The sequence below is a fragment of the Pelobates fuscus genome, chromosome 5 (assembly GCF_036172605.1).
Source record: "Pelobates fuscus isolate aPelFus1 chromosome 5, aPelFus1.pri, whole genome shotgun sequence".
Lineage (NCBI taxonomy): Eukaryota > Metazoa > Chordata > Amphibia > Anura > Pelobatidae > Pelobates > Pelobates fuscus.
Genome location: NC_086321.1, coordinates 38,953,110 through 38,975,118, shown reverse-complemented (window position 1 = coordinate 38,975,118; position 22,009 = coordinate 38,953,110). Strand labels below are relative to the sequence as shown.

Here is a 22,009-nt window from a genome sequence, read left to right as displayed (position 1 = left end):
TTAAGTACACACTTTTTAAATGCCTGGCTCCAATTTTTGCTTTTTCTTTTTTAAGCAAGTAACCCTACAAAGTATTTCAATTTTGGGGGATGGGGAATAATTGAAGGCATCATATACAAAATGATCATTGTGCTTTGAATGAGATATTGCTCTGCCTAAAGCATTTACTTACCCGCAGTAAAAAAGATACTGTTCTATGTTGTATATTTCAGGGAAAGAATTTTACGACAATTCTTGGTGGCCAGACATTACCCATAGCTAAAAGTAAGTAAAACAACAAACCATTGAAATGTTAAAGGAATATTTCAAGCATAATAATCACTATAGCATGCTGTAGTGGTTATGGTACCAGAAGTGCCATGGCACTCCTATTGTACGTGTCAAAATGTTTCCTCAGGAGCTCCTCTTAGCTCTTCTGAGCTAAGCCCTGCAGTTCAAACTCATTGGCTGAGAGCATCAGCTGATCACTCTCACTTAAATTGCTAAGCACCGCACCGCCGAGCTCATTTGTACTTTCATTGTTCTAGCTAGAAGTTCGACACACTCAGCCACTGAATATTGTCTGAACCTGGGATGAGGTAGTATGATAATGTAGAAGTATGAATTTCGGTTTTATCATAGAAACGCAGACTGGAAGGACAATGTGTTTTTTACACAACAAATTAATTTTAAAACTTTTTAAATGATTTGAAAGTTTACCGGCGTTCTGCATCCAAGAATTCCTGGCACCATAATCATTACAGCACACTGTAGTGGTTATGGTACTTAGATCAACAGTTTACAAATTTGTCTTGATCAGCAAACTGAGTGTATTCAAAAAGCACTAATTCTTGACCCAATTAACAAAGACAATTCTCAGCTTCACATTATAATTCCAAATTATAAAACTGAAGCAAGTGGTACGTTGTGCACACTTAATCCTACATTCTCTAGCAACAGAAATAATATTATGGCAGAGTACAAAGTCGTTACTCAATAATTAGAGATGCTTTCTTTTTTTTAAAGGGCACAGAAGTTTGAGTATCTTTGAGGATGAAGGAGTCCGACTTGATTCATTTAAGAGTTGGCCACAAAATGCGCATGCAAACCCTATGGATCTAGCAAGAGTTGGATTTTATTATGTAGGTGAGTGAAATATTCCCACTAGGGTATTTTGAAAGAAAATATATGTTTTTAAATTGGATTTAGTATAGAAACATAGTTTATAATGGCAGATATGATAAATGCCAATTGTTACATTTAATCTGCCCATTTCCAGTTGATGGCCCTCTTCGTTACCTCTTCGCCAACCTGCCTTTTGCAGATTTAACTGAGCTGCGATAACCTTGACTCTGCATGATATGATATTAGTGCCAATTCTCTTCAGCTGTGTCTGAGCCACTTCCTGTCTCTGTATCTTTGCCATATTATTTTGGTTCCTGATTTTTCAACCTGTTGCTGAATTTGGACTGTCTGACTTTGCTGTTTCTCCTTCCCACTGACCTCGGCTTGCCTTACTACATTACCATCTATCTGTCCCAGTATCTCATCTCTGCTTAAGACCAGACAGTCACTCACTGCTCAGGGGCTCAACCACTTGGATAACGAGTGGCTACATCTGGCAGAAAACCTTGCTGATCTGGCTGCTGGACTCATTGCGTTGACTCTGAAGGAGGCTTAAATTAAGCTAGTTGACACTTCTCTGTTAGACTCTGAATCCGCTTTTATACTACCAGAAGCCAATACAGCTTGCATAAGTAGACATCCATTTCTTGGAGTGTCCGTTGACCTGTCTGCTTTAAGCATGATCAGTGACTCCAGAAAAACTGTTACAAATGAAACCTGTTAAACTTGAAACTTGCACAAATATATTTATTCATAAAGTTAGAGTGCAGTTTTAACACTAAGGTCACTGGCAAAACTTTCCTTTGGCACTGTCAAAAATAAGTTAAACTAAGTTTTAATCCAGTGCCATCCTCGTCTCACAGTGGCTCTCACTTGATCTGCTCAATCAATTCCATCCACTCCATCCGGAGTGAGATCATGAATTGATATTGGGCTTCTCTTAGAACATGGGGATATACTACACGCACACAGCAATCTCCACCCTGATCCAGTCAGAAGCTTCTTATGCCAACACCTTTTCCCAATGCTTGAATGACATTCAAAGAGTTTAGTGTCGTCATGCCCAACATGATGATTCAGGAGGTAAAGACTTTCAATTATTGAACGTCTCCATTAGGAAGTGCTTCTAGTTTCTAATTGATAGCCACTAGAGGTATTCTGCTTACATTTTCAGAATTCATGACCACTGTCTTTGAATCAGAATTAATATACAGGTGATACTCAAAAATTTTGATTATCGTGCAATAATTCATGTATTTCAGTAATGCAATGCAAAAGGGGAAGCTAATGTATTAAATAGACGCATTACATGCAAAGCAAGATAGTTCAAGCCGTGATTTGTCAAGTGCGATGATTCTGGCTTACAGCTCATGTAAACCCCAAATCTTCAATCTCAGTAAATTAGAATATTACATGCAATCAATAAAACAAGGAGTGTACACAGAACAACATCGGACCTCTGAAAAGTATAAGCATGCATATGGACTCACTACTTGGTTTGTGCCCCTTTTGCAGCAATTACTGCCTCAGTGCGGCGTGGCATGGAAGCTATCAGCCTGTGGCACTGCTGAGATGTTATGGAATACCAGGAAGCTTCAATAGCAAAGAAAAAAATGACTACTGGGTCAGAAAGCACTGACCCGAGAGTCAGAAAACGGACTAGATGGGCAACAATTGAAGGGCATAACCCAGAAGTGAAAATAGATAGAGAAATCCCAAAGGTCAGAGTTTCTGAAAGTGGAACAGAAGGGTCCCACTTACAAAACACGCTGCCACAGGGGTGTGCCCATATCATAGGTATATAGTAAGAATCCCTTGGTATATAAATTCAAAAAAATAATAAATCTTTAATAGATGAACATATTAATGCATATATAAAAAAATGAAGTAAATACACCCAAAATCGAAACACAATAATAGGTAAAGTGAAAGAACCGTGAAAAGGAAAGTGCTTATTTACACTGGGTCTAAGTCTAGAATAAAGTCTAGCTAATGAGATGAAATCATCTTACTGATAGATGTCAAAATTAGGTAAATATCCAGCAAGGAAGATATACCCATAAGGGTTAAAGTAAAATAAGACTTTGCCAGATGTTAACATAACAATATCCAAATCAATTGGCCAAACATATACACAAGATGTAAAAAGGAGGAGTATTTTGGTGGTGTATGTGTGTATATATAAACACAACATTATGACCTATAGGAAGGGGGAGAAAGAGAAGCCTTCATTAAGACCTTTTGGACTCAAGGTTTTAAGTTGATATATCCAGAAACATTCTCTTTGTCTAAGAAATTTATCATAGTCCCCTCGTCTGGGCTTTCTTTTAACCAATTCTAGACCACAAAACCGTAACCCCTTGGGGTCGCTATTGTGGCATTCACGAAGGTGTCTTGAGATTGGGTTTTTGGTCGCATATTTGCATGATCGGATATGTTCCTGTATCCGTTTCTTAAAGGGGCGAAACGTTTTACCCACATATTTTTTTATTACATTCACAAGTGAGTAAATATACAACCCCTGATGTGTTGCAATTAAAAAAGGAGGTTACAGCAAAAGCCTCCTTTTCAAAACTGTCCTTGACGGTTTTCGAATCTTTTTTAATAAACTTGCATGAGATACATCTCCCGCAGCCATAGGACCCCACCAATGGGGTCTGAAGCCATGTTGTGGTGGGGGGTCCAGTCTTCAGATGGCTAGGAGCCAGAAGATCTCGTAAGTTTTTTCCTCTCCGAGCCGTGATGGAGACTTTTGGGGCCAGTACTTCTTGAAGGTGTGGATCACCCGTTAGTAGTGGCCAAAAACGTCTCAGGGACGTTCTCCCAGCCTGCATCATAGGTGGCTATTAGGCGTATGTTCTTCTTGTGGACCTCAGATGGTTTTTGGGTATCCCCGCTTATCAACATACTACGGTCAGAGTCGAGTGCTCTTTTGTAAGCCTGCTTAAGGCACCTGTTGGGGTACCCTTTGGCCTTGAATTGATTCTTAAGTTCCCTGGCTTTGATCTTAAATTCATCAATAGTACTGCAATTACGTCTAATTCTGAGGTATTGCCCTGTAGGGATACCTCGTTTAAGAGGTGCAGGGTGAAAGCTGTCCCATCTCAGAAGGCTGTTGGTCGCTTATGATTTACGATACAGAGTGGTATGTATTTTATTCTCAGCTGAAATAGAGATTGTTAGATCCAGGAAGTTGAGGCTTGAGCCCCCAAATTCATTGGTGAATCTCAGATTTTCCTCATTCATGTTTAGAATTCGGACGAACTTGTTGAAGTCCTCAAGACTACCCAACCAAACTATAAGGACGTCATCAATGTAACGCCGCCACAGATATATAAAGGGGAGGTATTGTGAGATCCCTGTATATTGGGAAAGACTTTCCTCCCACCATCCTAGATGGAGATTAGCATAAGATGGGGCACAAGCTGTCCCCATCGCTGTCCTCCTGATCTGGTGGTAATATCTGTTTTTAAATGTAAAATAGTTGTGGGTAAGTATATATTCGAGGAGTTCCAAACAGAAAGTAGTGTGTGCCATAGCAGAATCCCCTCGTTCCAAAAAATGGCGCATATGACTTATGCCATTTGAATGGGGGATTGATGAGTATAAGGCTTCGATGTCTAGGCTACAAAGTTTAGCTTGAGGTGGTACCTCAAGATTAGTTAGAAGGGCAAGGGTCTGCTTCGTATCCTGAAGGTAGGAGGGGAGTCTTTCGACAAATGGTCTTAAAATTTTGTCTATATAGATGCTTCCGTTTTGTGTCAGGTTCTCAATGCCCGAGACAATGGGACAACCAGGCGGAGAGGACATATTTTGGTGTACTTTAGAAAGGCAGTAGAAGGTTGCTATCCTAGGGTGGCGATTGAGGATGAATTCATATTCATCCCCAGATAGCAACCCTCCACTGCGTCCCTTGTCCAGGATCTCCTTGTATTTTATAAGGAAATCATTGGTTGGATCTGATCCCAGGATTTTATAAGTATTTGCGTCTTCCAGGACATTAAGCACCATTTGCACATAGTCTGTAAGATTCATTATAACGATATTGCCGCCTTTATCTGCGGGTTTCAAAATAATATCAGTGTTGTCTTTTAGGGATCTTAGAGCTTGTTGTTCTCGTCTAGACAGGTTCATATTAGGATAGATATCCAGAGACCTGGTGTCCAAATTCTCGATTTCATTTTTCATAGTTTCTAAAAATAAGTCGATGTTCCTATAGTTTCCCAGAAAGGGAGTGAATTTGCTTTTTTGTTTAAGGTCTGTGTATCTGGGATGGCTGGTTTCGTTGTTTTCATCCCACAAGTCCATGAGAGTCATCAGGCATTCATATTCTCTATTGGACATACCATGAGACTTAGCCTTCTTCTCTTTATTGATTTCATGGAACTTGTGTAGAGCAAGTTTCCGTGCGAACAAATGAAGGTCCTTAACCCACATGAATTTGTTGAGGGGTGGTACTGGTACAAAGGAGAGTCCTTTCTCTAAAAGTGAGAGATGGTCATTATTAAGGGCCTGTTTGGAGAGATTAATGACTCTTAAGTCCAAATCAGGGCTATCTTTCTGATGATGACATCTCATTTCATCTCATTAGCTAGACTTTATTCTAGACTTAGACCCAGTGTAAATAAGCACTTTCCTTTTCACGGTTCTTTCACTTTACCTATTATTGTGTTTCGATTTTGGGTGTATTTACTTAATTTTTTATATATGCATTAATATGTTCATCTATTAAAGATTTATTATTTTTTTGAATTTATATACCAAGGGATTCTTACTATATACCTATGATATGGGCACACCCCTGTGGCAGCGTGTTTTGTAAGTGGGACCCTTCTGTTCCACTTTCAGAAACTCTGACCTTTGGGATTTCTCTATCTATCCAAGCTTCAATAGCAGCCTTCAGCTCTTCTGTATTGTTCGGTCTCATGTCTCATCTTTCTCTTGGGGGTTCAGGTCAGGCGAGTTTGCTGGCCAATCAAGCACAGTAATCCCACGGTCATTCAACCAGGCTTTGGTGCTTTTTGCATGGAAAATGAAGTCAGCATCTCCATAAAGCTCGTCTGCAGAAGGAAGCATGAAGTGCTCCAAAATCTCCTGGTAGACGGCTGCGTTGACCATGGACTTAATGAAGCTCAGTGGACCAACACCAGCAGATAAAATGGCTCCCCAAATCAACACAGACTGTGGAAACATCACACTGGACTTCAAGCAGCTTGCAGTGTGTGCCTCTCCATTCTTCCTCCAGACTCTGGGTCCTCGGTTTCCAAATGAGATGCAAAAGTTGCTCTCATCAGAAAAGCAACAGATCAGGTCTGTTTTTCTTTAGCCCAGGTAAGACGCTTCTGACGTTGTTTGTTGTTCAGGAGCGGCTTGACAAGAGGAATACAACATCTGAAGCCCATGTCCAGGATTCGTCTGTTTGTAGTGGCTCTTGATGCACTGACTCCAGCCTCAGTCCACTCCTTGTGAAAGTCCCCAACACTTTTGAATGGCCTTTTCCTGACAATACTATCCAGGCTGCGGTCATCCCTGCTGCTTGTGCACCTTTTTCTTCCACACTTTTCCCTTCCACATAACTTTCTATTAATGTGCTTTGATACAGCACTTTGGGAACATTCCTACTGAACCAGATTGAGAGACCATTTAAAGGTTCAGAAACCCTTTGCAGGTGTTATGGCTTACTTAGCTGATTAGAGTGGGACACTGAGCCTAGAATATTGCACCTTTTCACAATATTCTAATTTACTGAGATTGTGGATTTGGGGTTTTCATGAGCTGTAAGCCATAATCATTGCACTTATGACAAATCACGGCTTGAACTATCTTGCTTTGCATGTAATGCGTCTATCTCAAATATTAGCTTCCCCTTTTACGTTGCATTACTGAAATAAATAAACTTTTGCACAATATTCTAATTTTTCGAGAATCACCTGTAGTGTATATAGTAAAAAAAAAAAAAAAGTTTATCATAATTAAAATCATAATGATAATTGTGATAATATTATAATAATGTTTTTGAATGGAATACAGTTGCAAGAAAAAGTATGTGAACCCTTTGGAATGATATGGATTTCTGCACAAATTGGTCATAAAAGGTGATCTGATCATCATCTAAGTCACAACAATAGACAATCACAGTCTGCTTAAACTAACAACACACAAAGAATGAAATGTTGCCATGTTTTTATTGAACACACCATGTAAACATTCACAGTGCAGGTGGAAAAAGTATGTGAACCCTTGGATTTAATAACTGGTTGAACCTCCTTGGCAGCAATAAATTCAACCAAACGTTTCCTGTAGTTGCAGATTAGACGTGCACAACGGTCAGGAGTAATTCTTGATCATTCCTCTTTACAGAACTGTTTCAGTTCAGCAATATTCTTGGGATGTCTGGTGTGAATCGCTTTATTGAGATCATGCCACAGCATCTCAATTGGGTTGAGGTCAGGCGTATTTTCTTCTGATTAAGCCATTCTGTATTTGAGATTAGTGTATTTTATGCACTGTTGCCAGTTGAAAAGAGTGGTTTGACATTTGAATGTGAATTTGTGTGTAGTGTTGGCGTTTGAATGCCAAGATTTATGCACATATACTTATACACTGTCACACACACACACACACATATACACACAGATGCACACTGATACCCATACACACACAGACACAGATACACATGCAGATGCACACACTTACATATATACATATGCAAACACTGACATGCTTACAGATGCAAAGATACACACATAATGACACACATGCAGGTACACAGTCACACAGATACACAGAATGACACTAATACAAATGTGAACACACATACAAATACAGACACACAGGGGCACACACTGACACACATACACAGACACACAGCTACAATGACACCCATGCAAATACAAATACAAACACACTAACACACATGCAGATACACAGATACACACACGCAGATACACAGAATGACACACACATAATTACACATTCAGATACACAGAATGACACCATACTGATACAAACACTACTACACATTCATACACACACATTTCATTTTTTCATTTAAAAATGAAAAAAAAAAGAGTGTGGACCAGATCAAATCCCAGCTTTGTGCGCCAGCAATTTCTAAACCTGTCAGTACCCTAATCAATGGTGTCTGGATACATATCCAAACTTTGGAAGACTGTAAAAGTAGTACCTATCCATAAAAGTTGTGACACTACTTTGGTATCTAACTATCGCCCGATATCATTGCTCCTGGTATTGTCAAAAATCTTGGAAAAATAAATCTATACGCAACTATTTGAAAATTATCAACAAATAAACTGACACCTGATCAATCAGGCTTTCGTCTAAATCACTCAACTTTCGACTGCCCTCTTAAAAGTTTGCAATTACATCCAAATTGGCATGGAACGAGGAGACTTAACTTTAACTGGAGCTGTTTTCCTTGATTTTGCCAAGGCCTTTGTGTCACAGGTGGCGGTACAGAAACCGGGACCCCTGAGTGCCTGATGTTGTTGGGAGTCTCAGCGTGGTAATAGACTAACAGGGTCTGGTGCAGGGTAGCCACACACCCCCTGGTGTTGAGCACCAGCATTTGCGCAGCCACATACCAGAACCCTGATGCAGCTACAGCGGATCCCAGGAACTAGGAGCTTGATATGCAGACCTCCCATGAACTGGATAGGGGGGCTCTTCTGCAGACATGTATCCAGTACAGAAACAAGGCAAGACTAGAACAGGCACCAAACATAAAAACAAGACAGAACTAATAGAACCCAGAACCAGAGAAGGATAGGAAGCTAAACCCAGAACACAATACATAAGGGAACATTAACTAAACAGGGGCAGGACAGGACTGTACATGGACTGGGATTACAAAATGAAACAAGACAAGATATAATAGGCAAAACAAGAGGAGACATAACTAAGCACTATATATGTAAAGTATGGGGATTTAGTTACATTATATGATCATACATTGCATAAGCCTGCGACAACGCCAATGTACCCCATATTTGGCAGGTCCTACACTGCCTAATGTTTGCTAAAAGAACCATACTAAACCACAATAGCACTTTCCTGCAAGAAAGGGCAGAGACTTGAAACACTGCTGCAAGTCCAGACTGAAACAAAAGGAAAATGGAAAACAAACGGGTGTGGCAACAAAACAAAACAAGCATTTAAAGGAAATCTGGACACTGGGAATTCCAGGGACAGATTACAGGAATGAACCCAGAAAAACCCAGCATAAACAAAACCAGACATAGAATAGAAAACCAGAAAAACAGAAAAACCAAGAAAAAAAAAAAAGAAATGTAAAAAGAGTACTGGATACCAGAAGCCAAAGCCAGACATCTCCGCAGAACATGGCATGATGTGACACTTTGACACAGTAGACTATGGAATTATTTAGCAAAAACGTAAAAACTCAGGTATTGGTGATTGTCCACTAACCTGGTTTCAATCATATGTATCAGACCGATTGCAATATGGGACCATTTCTGATAGCGCCTCCCTCCCTCTTCCAGTCACGTGTGGTGTTGTCAGGATCGGGACAGGGATCCAACACGCAGAGTACAAAGAGAGGAAAGGTACGTATACCGGGCCTTAGAATGGCCGGACTAACGTACCGAGAGTAATAGAGAATAGTCAGAGACAAGCCGAGGTCGAGGGAACGAGAAGACAGATAAGCGAGAGACAAGCCGGGTCAAGGGATAACAGAGAAGCAGGGTAGTACAACGAGCCGAGTCAAAACCAATAGAGCAAACAAGAATACCAGAGCGCTGAGTGACTAGACAAGCTAGAACCACGACAGGGCAATGAGCTGAAGTGAGAAGTAAGCTTAAATACCCTGGCTCTGGATGGTAGTCACGCCTCTGACAAGTACCGATTGGATATCGGAGACTTGAGTGACAGGTCGCTCGTGATAGCGTCATGACGTCACGTATTGAGCGTCCTGCTAGAAAAGGACGTGGATTCCTCGCGGCCGGTGTTTAAGTGACTGGATGAACCGCGAGGAACGGAGGAAACAGCTCGCCTGGACGGATAAACCACCAAGTCTCTACCTCCCTTAGAGGTAGAGGCCTCAGGTACCCTGACAGTACCCCCCCTCTCAGATACGCCCACCGGGCGGAATGAACCGGGGCGAGATGGGAAGCGGAGGTGAAATGCTCTGCGAAGGCGAGAAGCATGAACGTCCTCCTGAGGTACCCAACTCCTCTCCTCAGGACCATATCCCCTCCAGTTGACCAGATATTGCAATTTTCCCCTTGAAATTCTGGAGTCAATGATGGAGCTGACCTCGTACTCCTCCCGCCCCTCCACCTGAACAGGACGAGGTGAGGAGGCCTTAGAGGAGAATTTGTTGCAAATAAGAGGTTTCAACAAGGAGACATGAAAGGAGTTAGGAATGCGTAAGGCAGGTGGCAGAGCAAGGCGATACGCAACCGGATTGATACGAGTGAGAACCCTGTAAGGGCCTATGTAACGAGGAGCAAATTTCATAGATGGAACTTTTAGGCGAATATTCTTGGTACTCAACCATACCCTATCCCCAGGAACAAAAACAGGAGCCGCTCTTCTATGCTTGTCAGCGTGTTTCTTGAACAGCGAGGAACTATGTAATAGAATTTGCCGAGTCTGATCCCATAATTTCTTCAGGTTGGCGACATGATCATCAACCGACGGTATCCCCTGAGAAGAGGAAACCGAAGGAAAAATCGAAGGATGAAAGCCATAGTTCATGAAGAAAGGGCTAGAGCGAGTTGAATCGCAAACAAGGTTATTGTGTGCGAACTCCGCCCAAGGAATCAGACCGACCCAATCGTCCTGGTGTTCGGAAACAAAGCAACGTAGATACTGTTCGATCTTTTGATTAGTACGTTCAGCAGCTCCGTTAGACTGAGGGTGATAGGCAGAGGAGAAGTTCAATTTGATGCCCATTTGAGAACAAAAGGATCTCCAGAAACGTGAGACAAATTGAGAACCTCTATCAGAAACAATCTCTGAAGGAATCCCATGTAGGCGAAAAACCTCTCTCGCAAAAATCTCCGCCAATTCAGGAGAAGTCGGAAGTTTAGGTAATGGCACGAAATGGGCCATCTTAGTAAATCTATCCACCACCGTGAGAATAACAGTCTGTCTCTTGGAAGCAGGCAAATCAACGATAAAGTCTATGGACAAACAGGACCAAGGTTTCTCAGGAATGTCCAAGGGGTGTAACAGACCACATGGAGATGCATGAAGTAGTTTAGTCTTGGCACAAGTCTCACAAGCTGCGACGAACTCCTCAATATCTTTTCGAAGTGAAGGCCACCAGAAATCCTTGGATATCAGAGAGTATGTCTTGCGAATACCAGGATGACCAGCTATTTTACTTTCGTGAAAGCATTGTAAGAGCTCCAGTTGAAGTTCAGGAGGAACAAAGTTTCTTCCCTCAGGAGTGTTTCCAGGAGCTAGATGTTGTGACTTCAAGATCTGGTCAAGTAGCGGAGAATGAATTTTGAGACTGGTATTAGCAATAATATTGCATTTGGGTACAATGGAGGACAACAGTGGTTCAACTGAGGCAGAGGGCTCATATTGGCGAGATAGCGCATCGGCTTTAGAATTCTTTGACCCAGGTCTGTAAGTCAGAACGTAATTGAAATGGGTAAGAAACAACGACCAACGAGCCTGCCTGGAGGACAGACGTTTGGCCTCTCCGATATAAGACAAGTTTTTGTGGTCTGTCAGAATGGTAACAGGATGTAAAGTACCTTCCAATAAATGTCTCCACTCTTTCAAAGCCTTGATAACCGCTAGTAATTCTCTGTCACCAATGTCATACCTGCTCTCAGTACCGGTCAATTTTTTAGAGAAAAATCCACATGGATGTAATGGTTTATCAACACCCAACCTTTGAGATAGGACAGCACCTAAACCAGTCTCTGATGCGTCTACCTCAAGTAAAAAAGGCAGAGAAGTGTCGGGGTGAACTAAAATTGGAGCGGAAGCGAAAAGCTCCTTGAGAGTTTTGAACGCCAGGAGAGCTTCAGTAGTCCAATTCTTAGTATCAGCCCCCTGTTTGGTCATGTTAGTGATAGGTGCGATAATGGAAGAATAGCCCTTAATAAAGCGCCTATAATAATTAGAAAAACCAATAAATCTCTGTACGGCTTTAAGACCTTTGGGTAAAGGCCACTCTAGAATGGATTGGAGCTTATCCGGATCCATCTTAAATCCCTCCCCAGAGATCACATAGCCGAGAAAGGTTACCTGGGTTTGATCAAAGCTACATTTCTCCAACTTGCAGTACAAGCCATGCTGGAGAAGCTTGTGCAAAACCCTCCTGACTTGCTTGTGATGAATCTCAATGTCACTAGAATGAATGAGTATATCATCTAGGTATACAATGACGCAATCTTGCTGAAATTCCCTAAGAACCTCATTTATCAGATCCTGGAATACAGCTGGTGCATTGCATAACCCAAAAGGCATAACAGTATATTCATAGTGACCATATCGAGTATTGAATGCCGTCATCCACTCATGTCCCTGCTGGATTCTCACCAAGTTATATGCCCCTCTGAGGTCCAACTTGGTGAAAATTGTAGAGCCCTTCAAACGATCGAAGAGTTCGGTAATCAAGGGGATTGGATAGGCATTTTTAATGGTTATCTTATTTAGGCCTCGATAATCAATACAAGGCCTCAGAGAACCATCCTTCTTTTTAACAAAAAAAAATCCAGCCCCGGCAGGAGAGGAGGACCTTCTAATGAATCCCTTGTCTAAATTTTCGTGAATATACTCCTCTAGAACTGAGTTCTCTTTCGTAGATAACGGGTATACATGACCTCTGGGCGGCATGGTACCAGGGAGTAGGTTAATTTTGCAATCAAAGGACCTGTGTGGGGGTAAGGTATCGGCTTTCTTTTTGTCAAATACAGCCTTTAAATCTAGATACTGAGACGGAGTTTGTGTCTCTGTAGGATTATCAGAGTTAGCCGCTGTATTGGTTAAGCCGAGAGGTGAGACTTTCCGCAAGCATTTCTCTTGACAATTCTGTCCCCACGAAACTATCTCCCCTGACTCCCAATTAATAATAGGGTTATGTCTCCTCAACCAGGAGTACCCCAGCACTATGGGAATAGACGGAGAAGAAATGAGCAGTAAGGATATGTCTTCTCTATGTAGAATGCCAACAGTTAAGTTAATCGGTATGGTCTCATGGAAAATAACAGGCTCAAGTAACGGTCTACCATCGATGGCCTCAACGGCCAGTGGTGTCTCTTTTAACTGGGATGGAATAGCATGCTTGGCAGCAAAACCCTGATCTATAAAGCTCTCAGCAGCTCCAGAATCGATTAGTGCCATAGTCTTAACTACTCCCTTCTCCCACTTTAAAGAAACGGGTAACAGAAGCCTGAGCTCTTTGTAGTTGTGAATAGAGGACAAAGTAGAAACACCCAAGGCCTGTCCTCTAGAGGAACTTAGGTGCGAGCGTTTCCCGAACGATTGGGACAGTTTAGGCGTAAATGACCCCTGACTCCACAATACATACATAAGCCCTCCCTTCTCCTGTACTGTCTCTCACTCTCTGTGAGATGAGTACTGCCTATCTGCATAGGTTCAGGAATACGTAAGTCCTCGAACTCAGAAATTTGAAAGGTAGGCGCTAGTTTAAAGAAGGGTCTACGGGTCCTATCTCGAGTGTTCAGCCTCTCTCTTAAGCGTTCATCAATACGAGATATAAAAGAAATTAAATCCTCCAAATTTTCAGGGAGTTCTCTAGTAGCGACCTCGTCAAGAATTACATCTGATAACCCATTCAGAAACACATCTATATAAGCCTGTTCGTTCCACTTAACTTCTGCCGCCAAGGACCTGAACTCTAGTGCATAATCCACAAGTGTTCGATTGTCTTGTCTAAGGCGCAACAGTAATCTAGCTGCATTGACCTTCCTACCAGGGGGGTCAAAAGTTCTTCTAAACGCAGCTACAAAGGCATTATAATTATAGACTAGTGGGTTATCATTCTCCCATAAAGGATTGGCCCATCTCAAAGCTTTTTCAATGAGTAGAGTGATAATAAATCCAACCTTCGCTCTATCAGTAGGATAAGAGCGGGGTTGTAATTCGAAATGGATGCTAATCTGGTTTAGAAAGCCACGACACTTCTCCGGTGACCCGCCATAACGTACTGGTGGGGTAATACGGGAAGAAGCACCTACAGTGGCTACCTCTAGACCTGAGACTGCAGGAGAAATAGAAGGAGTACGTGTCTCCTCAGGTGGATTACTAGCACGGGACAAAAGTGCCTGTAGTGCCAAAGCCATCTGATCCATCCTATGCTCCATGGCGTCAAACCTGGGATCCGAAGAACCAAGCTGACTGTTTGTACCTGCAGGATCCATTGGCCCTGTCGTAATGTCAGGATCGGGACAGGGATCCAACACGCAGAGTACAAAGAGAGGAAAGGTACGTATACCGGGCCTTAGAATGGCCGGACTAACGTACCGAGAGTAATAGAGAATAGTCAGAGACAAGCCGAGGTCGAGGGAACGAGAAGACAGATAAGCGAGAGACAAGCCGGGTCAAGGGATAACAGAGAAGCAGGGTAGTACAACGAGCCGAGTCAAAACCAATAGAGCAAACAAGAATACCAGAGCGCTGAGTGACTAGACAAGCTAGAACCACGACAGGGCAATGAGCTGAAGTGAGAAGTAAGCTTAAATACCCTGGCTCTGGATGGTAGTCACGCCTCTGACAAGTACCGATTGGATATCGGAGACTTGAGTGACAGGTCGCTCGTGATAGCGTCATGACGTCACGTATTGAGCGTCCTGCTAGAAAAGGACGTGGATTCCTCGCGGCCGGTGTTTAAGTGACTGGATGAACCGCGAGGAACGGAGGAAACAGCTCGCCTGGACGGATAAACCACCAAGTCTCTACCTCCCTTAGAGGTAGAGGCCTCAGGTACCCTGACAGGTGTTCCTCAAGGCTCCATACTCGGTCTCCTACTATTCACGTTATTTATAAATTATCTGCCTAACATCTGCAAATCCTCAACTGTACACATGTATACACACACTGTAATCTACGCAAGTAAACCCAATCTACCGCAGCTTGAGACTGTGCTCCAAAACCAATTCACAGAGGTAGAAAAGTGGATAGTGGTTAACAAACTCTTCCTAAACACTGACAAAACTGTTACAATAATCTTTGGAACTGTACCTAAATTACGTAAACTACAAAATTGACAACTATGTTTTAGAACAAATTCAAATAGCACACTGACCACAGTCTGTTCTTTCAAATATCTAGGTATGTTGCTAGACCCCAATCTATCCTTTGGCCTTCACATTGAAAAAACCTCTTCAAAACTTTACCCCAAACTAGGTGCCCTGTACAGAAACAAATCCTGCCTAAGCCCTACAGTAAGGAAACAGATAGTGTAACAAATGCTAATGCCGGTCATTGATTATGGGGATGTAGTGTATGCACCTGCATCGCAAACCCACCTTCATAAAGTTAATACATTTTATAATTCGTTCTGCAGCTTTGTACTAGAATGTAATTACTTTACCCACCACTGTGACATGTCAAAAGAGCTAAACTGGCTATCACTGGAATCCTGACGCACTCTTCATCTTTCCAGCCTTGTGCATAAGAGCTTTTCTGGGAAGCCCCCATCCTACCTGAGTAGAATGTTCTCCCCAGCTGTTCCCACCCCCTATATCCTCCAAACCACTACCAGCACAATATTTAGCATAGTGCAATACAAAAAACAAATTGGCTCGATCCTCATTTTTCTACAGAGAACTGCAATTATGGAATAACCTCAGGGTAGAGATGAGCGGACACCTGGATGTTTATGTTCGCCGGGTTTGGGTGAACATCTACAAAAAGTTCGAGTTCGGCCTCGAACGTGCGTGCTGCAGCTGAAACTCCACTATCGCCTGCTGCTGCTCGCACAGTCTCTCCAGCATGTGCAAGGTTGAGTTCCACCTTGTGGGCACGTCGCATATGAGGCGGTGAGCAGGAAGGCCGAAGTTACGCTGCAGCGCAGACAAGCGAGAACGCCGAAAGCGCGCACAGATGGTCAGCACTTTCTGCAGTAGTTCTGATATATCTGGGTAGTTTTTAAGGAATTTCTGCACCACCACATTCAGCACATGCGCCAGGCAAACAGCCTGCTGTCATTTCCCCCTGGCTGTGCTGAAGTTGGTGGTGAAGGTGTTACGCTGACCGGATGAGGAGGTGGTAGAAGAGGGGGAAGCGAAGTAGGAGGAGGAGGCAACAGGAGGCAAAGAGAAATGCCCTGCAATCCTTGGTGGCGGAAGGACATGCGCCAAACTGCTATCCGCCTCAGGCCCAGCCGCCACTACATTTGTGCAGTGTGCAGTTAGGGAGATTTAGCATCTCTGCCCGTGCTTACTGGTCCACGTATCAGTGGTTATGTGGACCTTACCACAGATGGCGTTGCGCAGTGCACACCTGATTTTGTCCGCCAATTGGTTGTGCAGGGAAGGGATGGCTTGTCTGGAAAAGTAGTGGCGGCTGGGAACCACGTACTGTGGGACAGCCACCGCCATCAGAATTTTAAAACTGTCCATCTCCACCAGACTGAATGACAGCATTTCAAAGGCCAGGAATTTTGAAATGCTAGCATTCAGGGCCAGGGATCACGGGTGGATAGGGGCGTACTTCCTCTTTCTCTCCAGTGTTTGGGAGATGGACAGCTGAACGCTTCCATGGGACAGTGTGGAGATGCTTGGGGACAGTGGCGGATGTGATGGCGTTGCTGCCACATCCTCTGTTTGCTGGTGCCACTGTCACTCCAGAGGTGGAGGAAGAGGCCCAGACAGCAGCAGAAGAGGAAGCAGGAGGAGCTTGAGACCTTTCTTGGTTTTTGAGGTGCTTACTCAACTGCAGCTCATGCTTTGCATGTAGATGCCTGGTCATGCAGGTTGTGCTGAGGTTTAGAACGTTTATGCCTCGCTTCAGGCTCTGATTGCACAGCGTGCAAACCACTTGTGTCTTGTCATCAGCACATTGTCTGAAAAACTGCCACGCCAGGGAACTCCATGGAGCTGCCTTTGGTGTGCTCGGTCCCTGGGTGTGGTGGGCAGTAGCAGGCGTACTGTCTAGGGGACGGCCACTCCGCTTTTGCACCCTGCTCCCTCTTATGCTGTGCTGGTGCCTCTGTGCGACCACCGCCTCTTGCTCCAAACTGCACACGTCAGTCGCATGACCTTGATTCCATGTGGGGTCTAGGACCTCATCATCCTCCACATCATCATCTAACCCACTCCTCAACCCTGCCCTCCTTGCCGGTCTGCACACTGCAGAAAGCCACAGCAGTTGGCACCTGTGTTTCGTCATCATCAGAGACGTGCTGCGGTGGTCCTCGCATGTCCACATCCTGAACATAAGTGGTTGTGCATCAGTGCACACAATCTCTTCCACTTCTGGGGCAGGGCTAGGTGGATGGCACACAGAAACCCCACCAGCAAAGTCATCAAAAAGCATAAAAGACTGCTGCATGACTTGTGGCTCAGACTGCTTGGCTGATTTGCAAGGGGCTGAGGTGAAAGACAGATGGCCATGGGCTGCAGGTGCCAACTCTGAGCTTTCAGCAGGGGGCCGGGTGGGAGACAATGTGAAGGAACTGGAGGCACTGTCAGCCATCCAATCTACTATCGCCTGTACTTGTTCTGGCCTCACCATTCTTAGAGCGGCATTCGGGCCTACCAAATAACGCAGAAAGTTCTGTCGCCTACTCGCACCTGAGGAAGGTGTTTCACTTGTGCGTGTAGCTGGCACAGATCGTCCACGTCCTCTCCCTGCATCAGGAGCTCCACCAACACCAGCAGCACCACGACCAGTGCCACGTCCCTTATTTGACGCTCTCCTCATTCTTTGCATTCACCCATCAAACTAACAGATGGTAAATTTGAATTTTTCAAACTGCGATGTGACCACAGTATTTGACGGTTCTATTTGACTCTCGGATATGAAGTGCACGTCACAAATGTACTTTTTAGCACAATTTTTTTTTTAATTTTTCAAAGTGCGATGTAACCACAGTATTTAACGGTTCTATTTGACTCTCAGATATGAAGTGCACGCCACAAATTTACTTTTTAGCACCAAAACAATTTGAATTTTTCAAACTGCTATGTCACAGCAGTATTTAAAATTGCCTAGATGTTTCCCACTGAGCTACCATAACAGGATTAAAGTAATGTGCCTGGCACATACTGATTGCTTATTTCTCTGTGGCACTGGGCTCAGGGCAGGGTACACAAATTTAGTATAGCACCCACAAAAATAATCTCCGTAGGTTGCAGATTCAACACCAGAATTCTTTCCTAATCTGTCCCTCACAGCTGCAGCATCCTCTCCCTACACTAATAAGAGCTCATGTGACTTCAGCTTATATAGAGGCTGGGTCACATGCTGCACTGGCCAATTACAGCCATGCCATTAGTTTGGAGTCAAACGCTTGTTGGAGTCAAACAGCTTGATTGGCTGCCCTGCAGCTTTTCAAAATGCACCAATAAATCGCCGAACACCGAACTCTAACCCGAACTGTTACTGAAATGTCCGGGCTCGAGTTCGGGGTCCAAAAATCATAATGTTCGGTACGAACCCGAACTTTACAGTTCGAGTTCGCTCATCTCTACCTCAGGGACACAGTTATTAAATCTTCATTCATCTAAAATATTTTAAGAGATCTATGGCAATATACCTCAGTACAGAATGCACCTATCATGGTTGAATATATTTATCACCTGTTATGTATTAAATTTATATATGTATGTATGTGTATGTGTACATATATATATTGTTTGTATATTGTATTTTTTTTATATTGTATCCTATTGTAACAGTGCAATGTTTTGTGGACCCAGCACCTATACATGAAAACAAGCGAAATCCCAATGTATCCTCCCTGGTAAAATATTTTTTTAAATAAATAAAATGAATTATTAGAATCAAGCAGGTATAATCCATCTGTACAGAAAATGTATCCCAGACAAATATATGACTTCAGTCATATGTAGTGCCTTTGTTCAGACTACCCCCTCCGTCTGTGTTTTAAAATACAATGTGGCTATATACTGCTAATATGTATATGTGTTTTATATATATATATATATATATATATATATATATATATATATATATATATATATAATAAACAATACACAAGATCCAGCGCAGTCTCCTATCTACTAAACAGCAACTTCAATGTTGACAGATTTTATTAGTTTTTAAAAGGTTTTATTTAAAAACACCTTATCTAGGCAAAAAATAATGGGGATTTAGTTACATTATATGATCATACATTGCATAAGCCTGCCACAACGTCAATGTACCCCATCTTTGGCAGGTCCTACTCTCACAGTCTAATGTCTGCTCTTATGAGATTAACCACTTACTTGGGAAAAAATTCCATCTGAGGATCTCTGCAGTACAAGGCTAAATAGGGACCTGTTTATCCTTGTACTGCAGAGAGCCTCAGATGGAATTTTTTCCCCCAAGTAAGTGGGTTAATCTCATAAGAGCAGACATTAGACTGTGAGAGTAGGACCTGCCAAAGATGGGGTACATTGACGTTGTGGCAGGCTTATGCAATGTATGATCATATAATGTAACTAAATCCCCATTATTTTTTGCCTAGATAAGGTGTTTTTAAATAAAACCTTTTAAAAACTAATAAAATCTGTCAACATTGAAGTTGCTGTTTAGTAGATAGGAGAGTGCGCTGGATCTTGTGTATTGTTTATTGTATAATATGGCCCCCAGCAGCACCCCATTTAAGCATGTTCAGGTGAGTGCAACCACCCCCCATGTTCCATATATATATATATATATATATATATATATATATATAAACAGTAACACTAACATCTTGTCTTCTTAGTGAAGAAAAAAAATACGTTGTTTAACATTAGTTTAAATGCAAAGAAGATGGCTGAAGTCTGGTTCATATTATTATAATATAACTGAATCATATTCACTTAACAGCGACATTATGACCATATGATATTCTTCACAAAATGTCTGATAACATTTCTGAAGCATTTTAAATATTAGTACACCACAAACTCTTTTCTTTTCTTGATAAGGTGCTGCAGTTAAAACAACACCCATTATCTGTCTTTCTTTATTAGGAATATCTGACAATGTAAAGTGTTTTACTTGTGGTATCTGCCTTCACTTATTTGAACCGGGAGATGTTCCTCATGTAGAGCACCTGAAATACAGCCCCCAGTAAGTATTGGGAACTGATATATAAAAAGAGAATCTGTCATGACCTCAGTTAACTATTTTATGATTTCATTGATTTTCATATTTCATCATTTGTATTCACAAACAGTAATGAGCATGATAGCTTGAGTGGGAGCTCCGGCTCTCAGTTAACCCAAATGCAACAATTACAGAACCAAAGCAGGAATGTTTAGTGTGAACTAGGGAGATGATAAAACTCCCCAGATTAGCCTGAACCCTTATTTTTCTAATTTACAACTACTACCTTCACATAGGTCTAATCCATTTTGGAAGGGTATTCCCTGTTTTCAACCTTTTCTTTTTTTTAAATATTGTGATGGGATGTCACCAGGGCTGTAGATCTACCAGTGAAGACCGTTACTAAGACCAGGGGTCAAGCGAGCAGTTACAGGTTCCCAACTTTGAAAGGGCTAGTCCTGCAAGGCAGGTATCGACCCATCTGCCCAAGCCCTGTCTTCCAGGCAGGTATCGACTCTTACTTCTTTTTACAAAGGTATTTGTGGCTCTCAAGCCTAGTTCTTTCTTGGTATCAAAGAATAGTACAGACAGCAAGCAGGTCCTAAAAATCTGCTACTATATTCCCTGGACAAACCAAACAGGATACACAGTTCTCAATGGAGCTACTACACAATATTCTATTTTGGACAATGACTCGCCTTTGGTGACTTGTCCTTACACATGTGGTTAAATACGCAAATAAGTAAAAAGTACTACAATGTTGAGAAAACAGGTAATAAACATAACAATAATAATGTAAAATATTCATGCAATGGTTTGAGAAAACAAGCACAAGCTGGGATATGTGTTTCATCTTCATATATCACAAGATACAAATTAAAGAGACTTGCTTTTCAGTTAATGCACATTACTGTTGCAGACTCATTTACAACCAGCAGGTGGCGATGCACAGGCCCCACAACAAGATAGAAGCTTACACAAGAAATTCCTCAAATAATATTACATTACCCACTATACGCCTATAAAGGGCACAGGGTGACTTAAACCTAAGAGACATCTCAGAACCTATAAAAAGTGTCCGACACATGCTACCTTCACAAATATGGTATGTTTAAACAATGGAAAAACATACAGTTGCACTCCAAAACTGTGTTTGTAGGATTTGGAACCCGGTATTGATGTCAAACTCTACTCCATTGATGCACCTGAACAGCACTGATCATTTATTGAGTACTATTTTTCAAGTATTTTTTTTTTTAATTTTAGGGAATGAGAGGTGCTCAATTTAACTCATGAAATATCTACTGTTAAAACACAAAAATGTAAAACTAAATAAATAAAATGGAAATAAAACAACATACATAGTCTGTGATAGAGACATTTTAAAGGTCCTCTCCCTCTATATTTTTATATTTTATATGTCAATGTCTCAGTGTCCAATCTGTCTCTGCTACCTCCTATGATGCAGTATGAGCTGAAGTTTGAGCTGTTTGTCATTGGTATACTCTGTGCATTGTTACAGGTGTGAGTTTCTTCATAAATTGGAGCAGATGAAAGACACAGAAATTGAACAGAAAGAAGAAGCAGATAACGGCTATGTGCAAGTAAGACAATATGGGGATCCGCATCCCTTTGTCATCTTTCCACCCCTTTGTCCCTTTTTTCTATGAGC

The 22,009-nt window shown here is 42.2% G+C and overlaps 1 protein-coding gene across 2 annotated transcripts in view; it reads left to right on the top strand.

Annotated features, from left to right (window-relative positions):
* The window catches only part of LOC134610649 (baculoviral IAP repeat-containing protein 1-like), an 87,968-nt gene that overhangs the window by 48,511 nt on the left and 17,448 nt on the right, over positions 1-22,009 (top strand). For both annotated transcript variants that reach the window (XM_063453718.1, XM_063453719.1), the window contains exons 5-8: positions 213-264; positions 1,006-1,125; positions 20,262-20,361; positions 21,860-21,941. In XM_063453718.1, the coding sequence (XP_063309788.1) occupies positions 213-264; positions 1,006-1,125; positions 20,262-20,361; positions 21,860-21,941 (354 nt within the window). The remainder of the gene's footprint in view (positions 1-212; positions 265-1,005; positions 1,126-20,261; positions 20,362-21,859; positions 21,942-22,009) is intronic.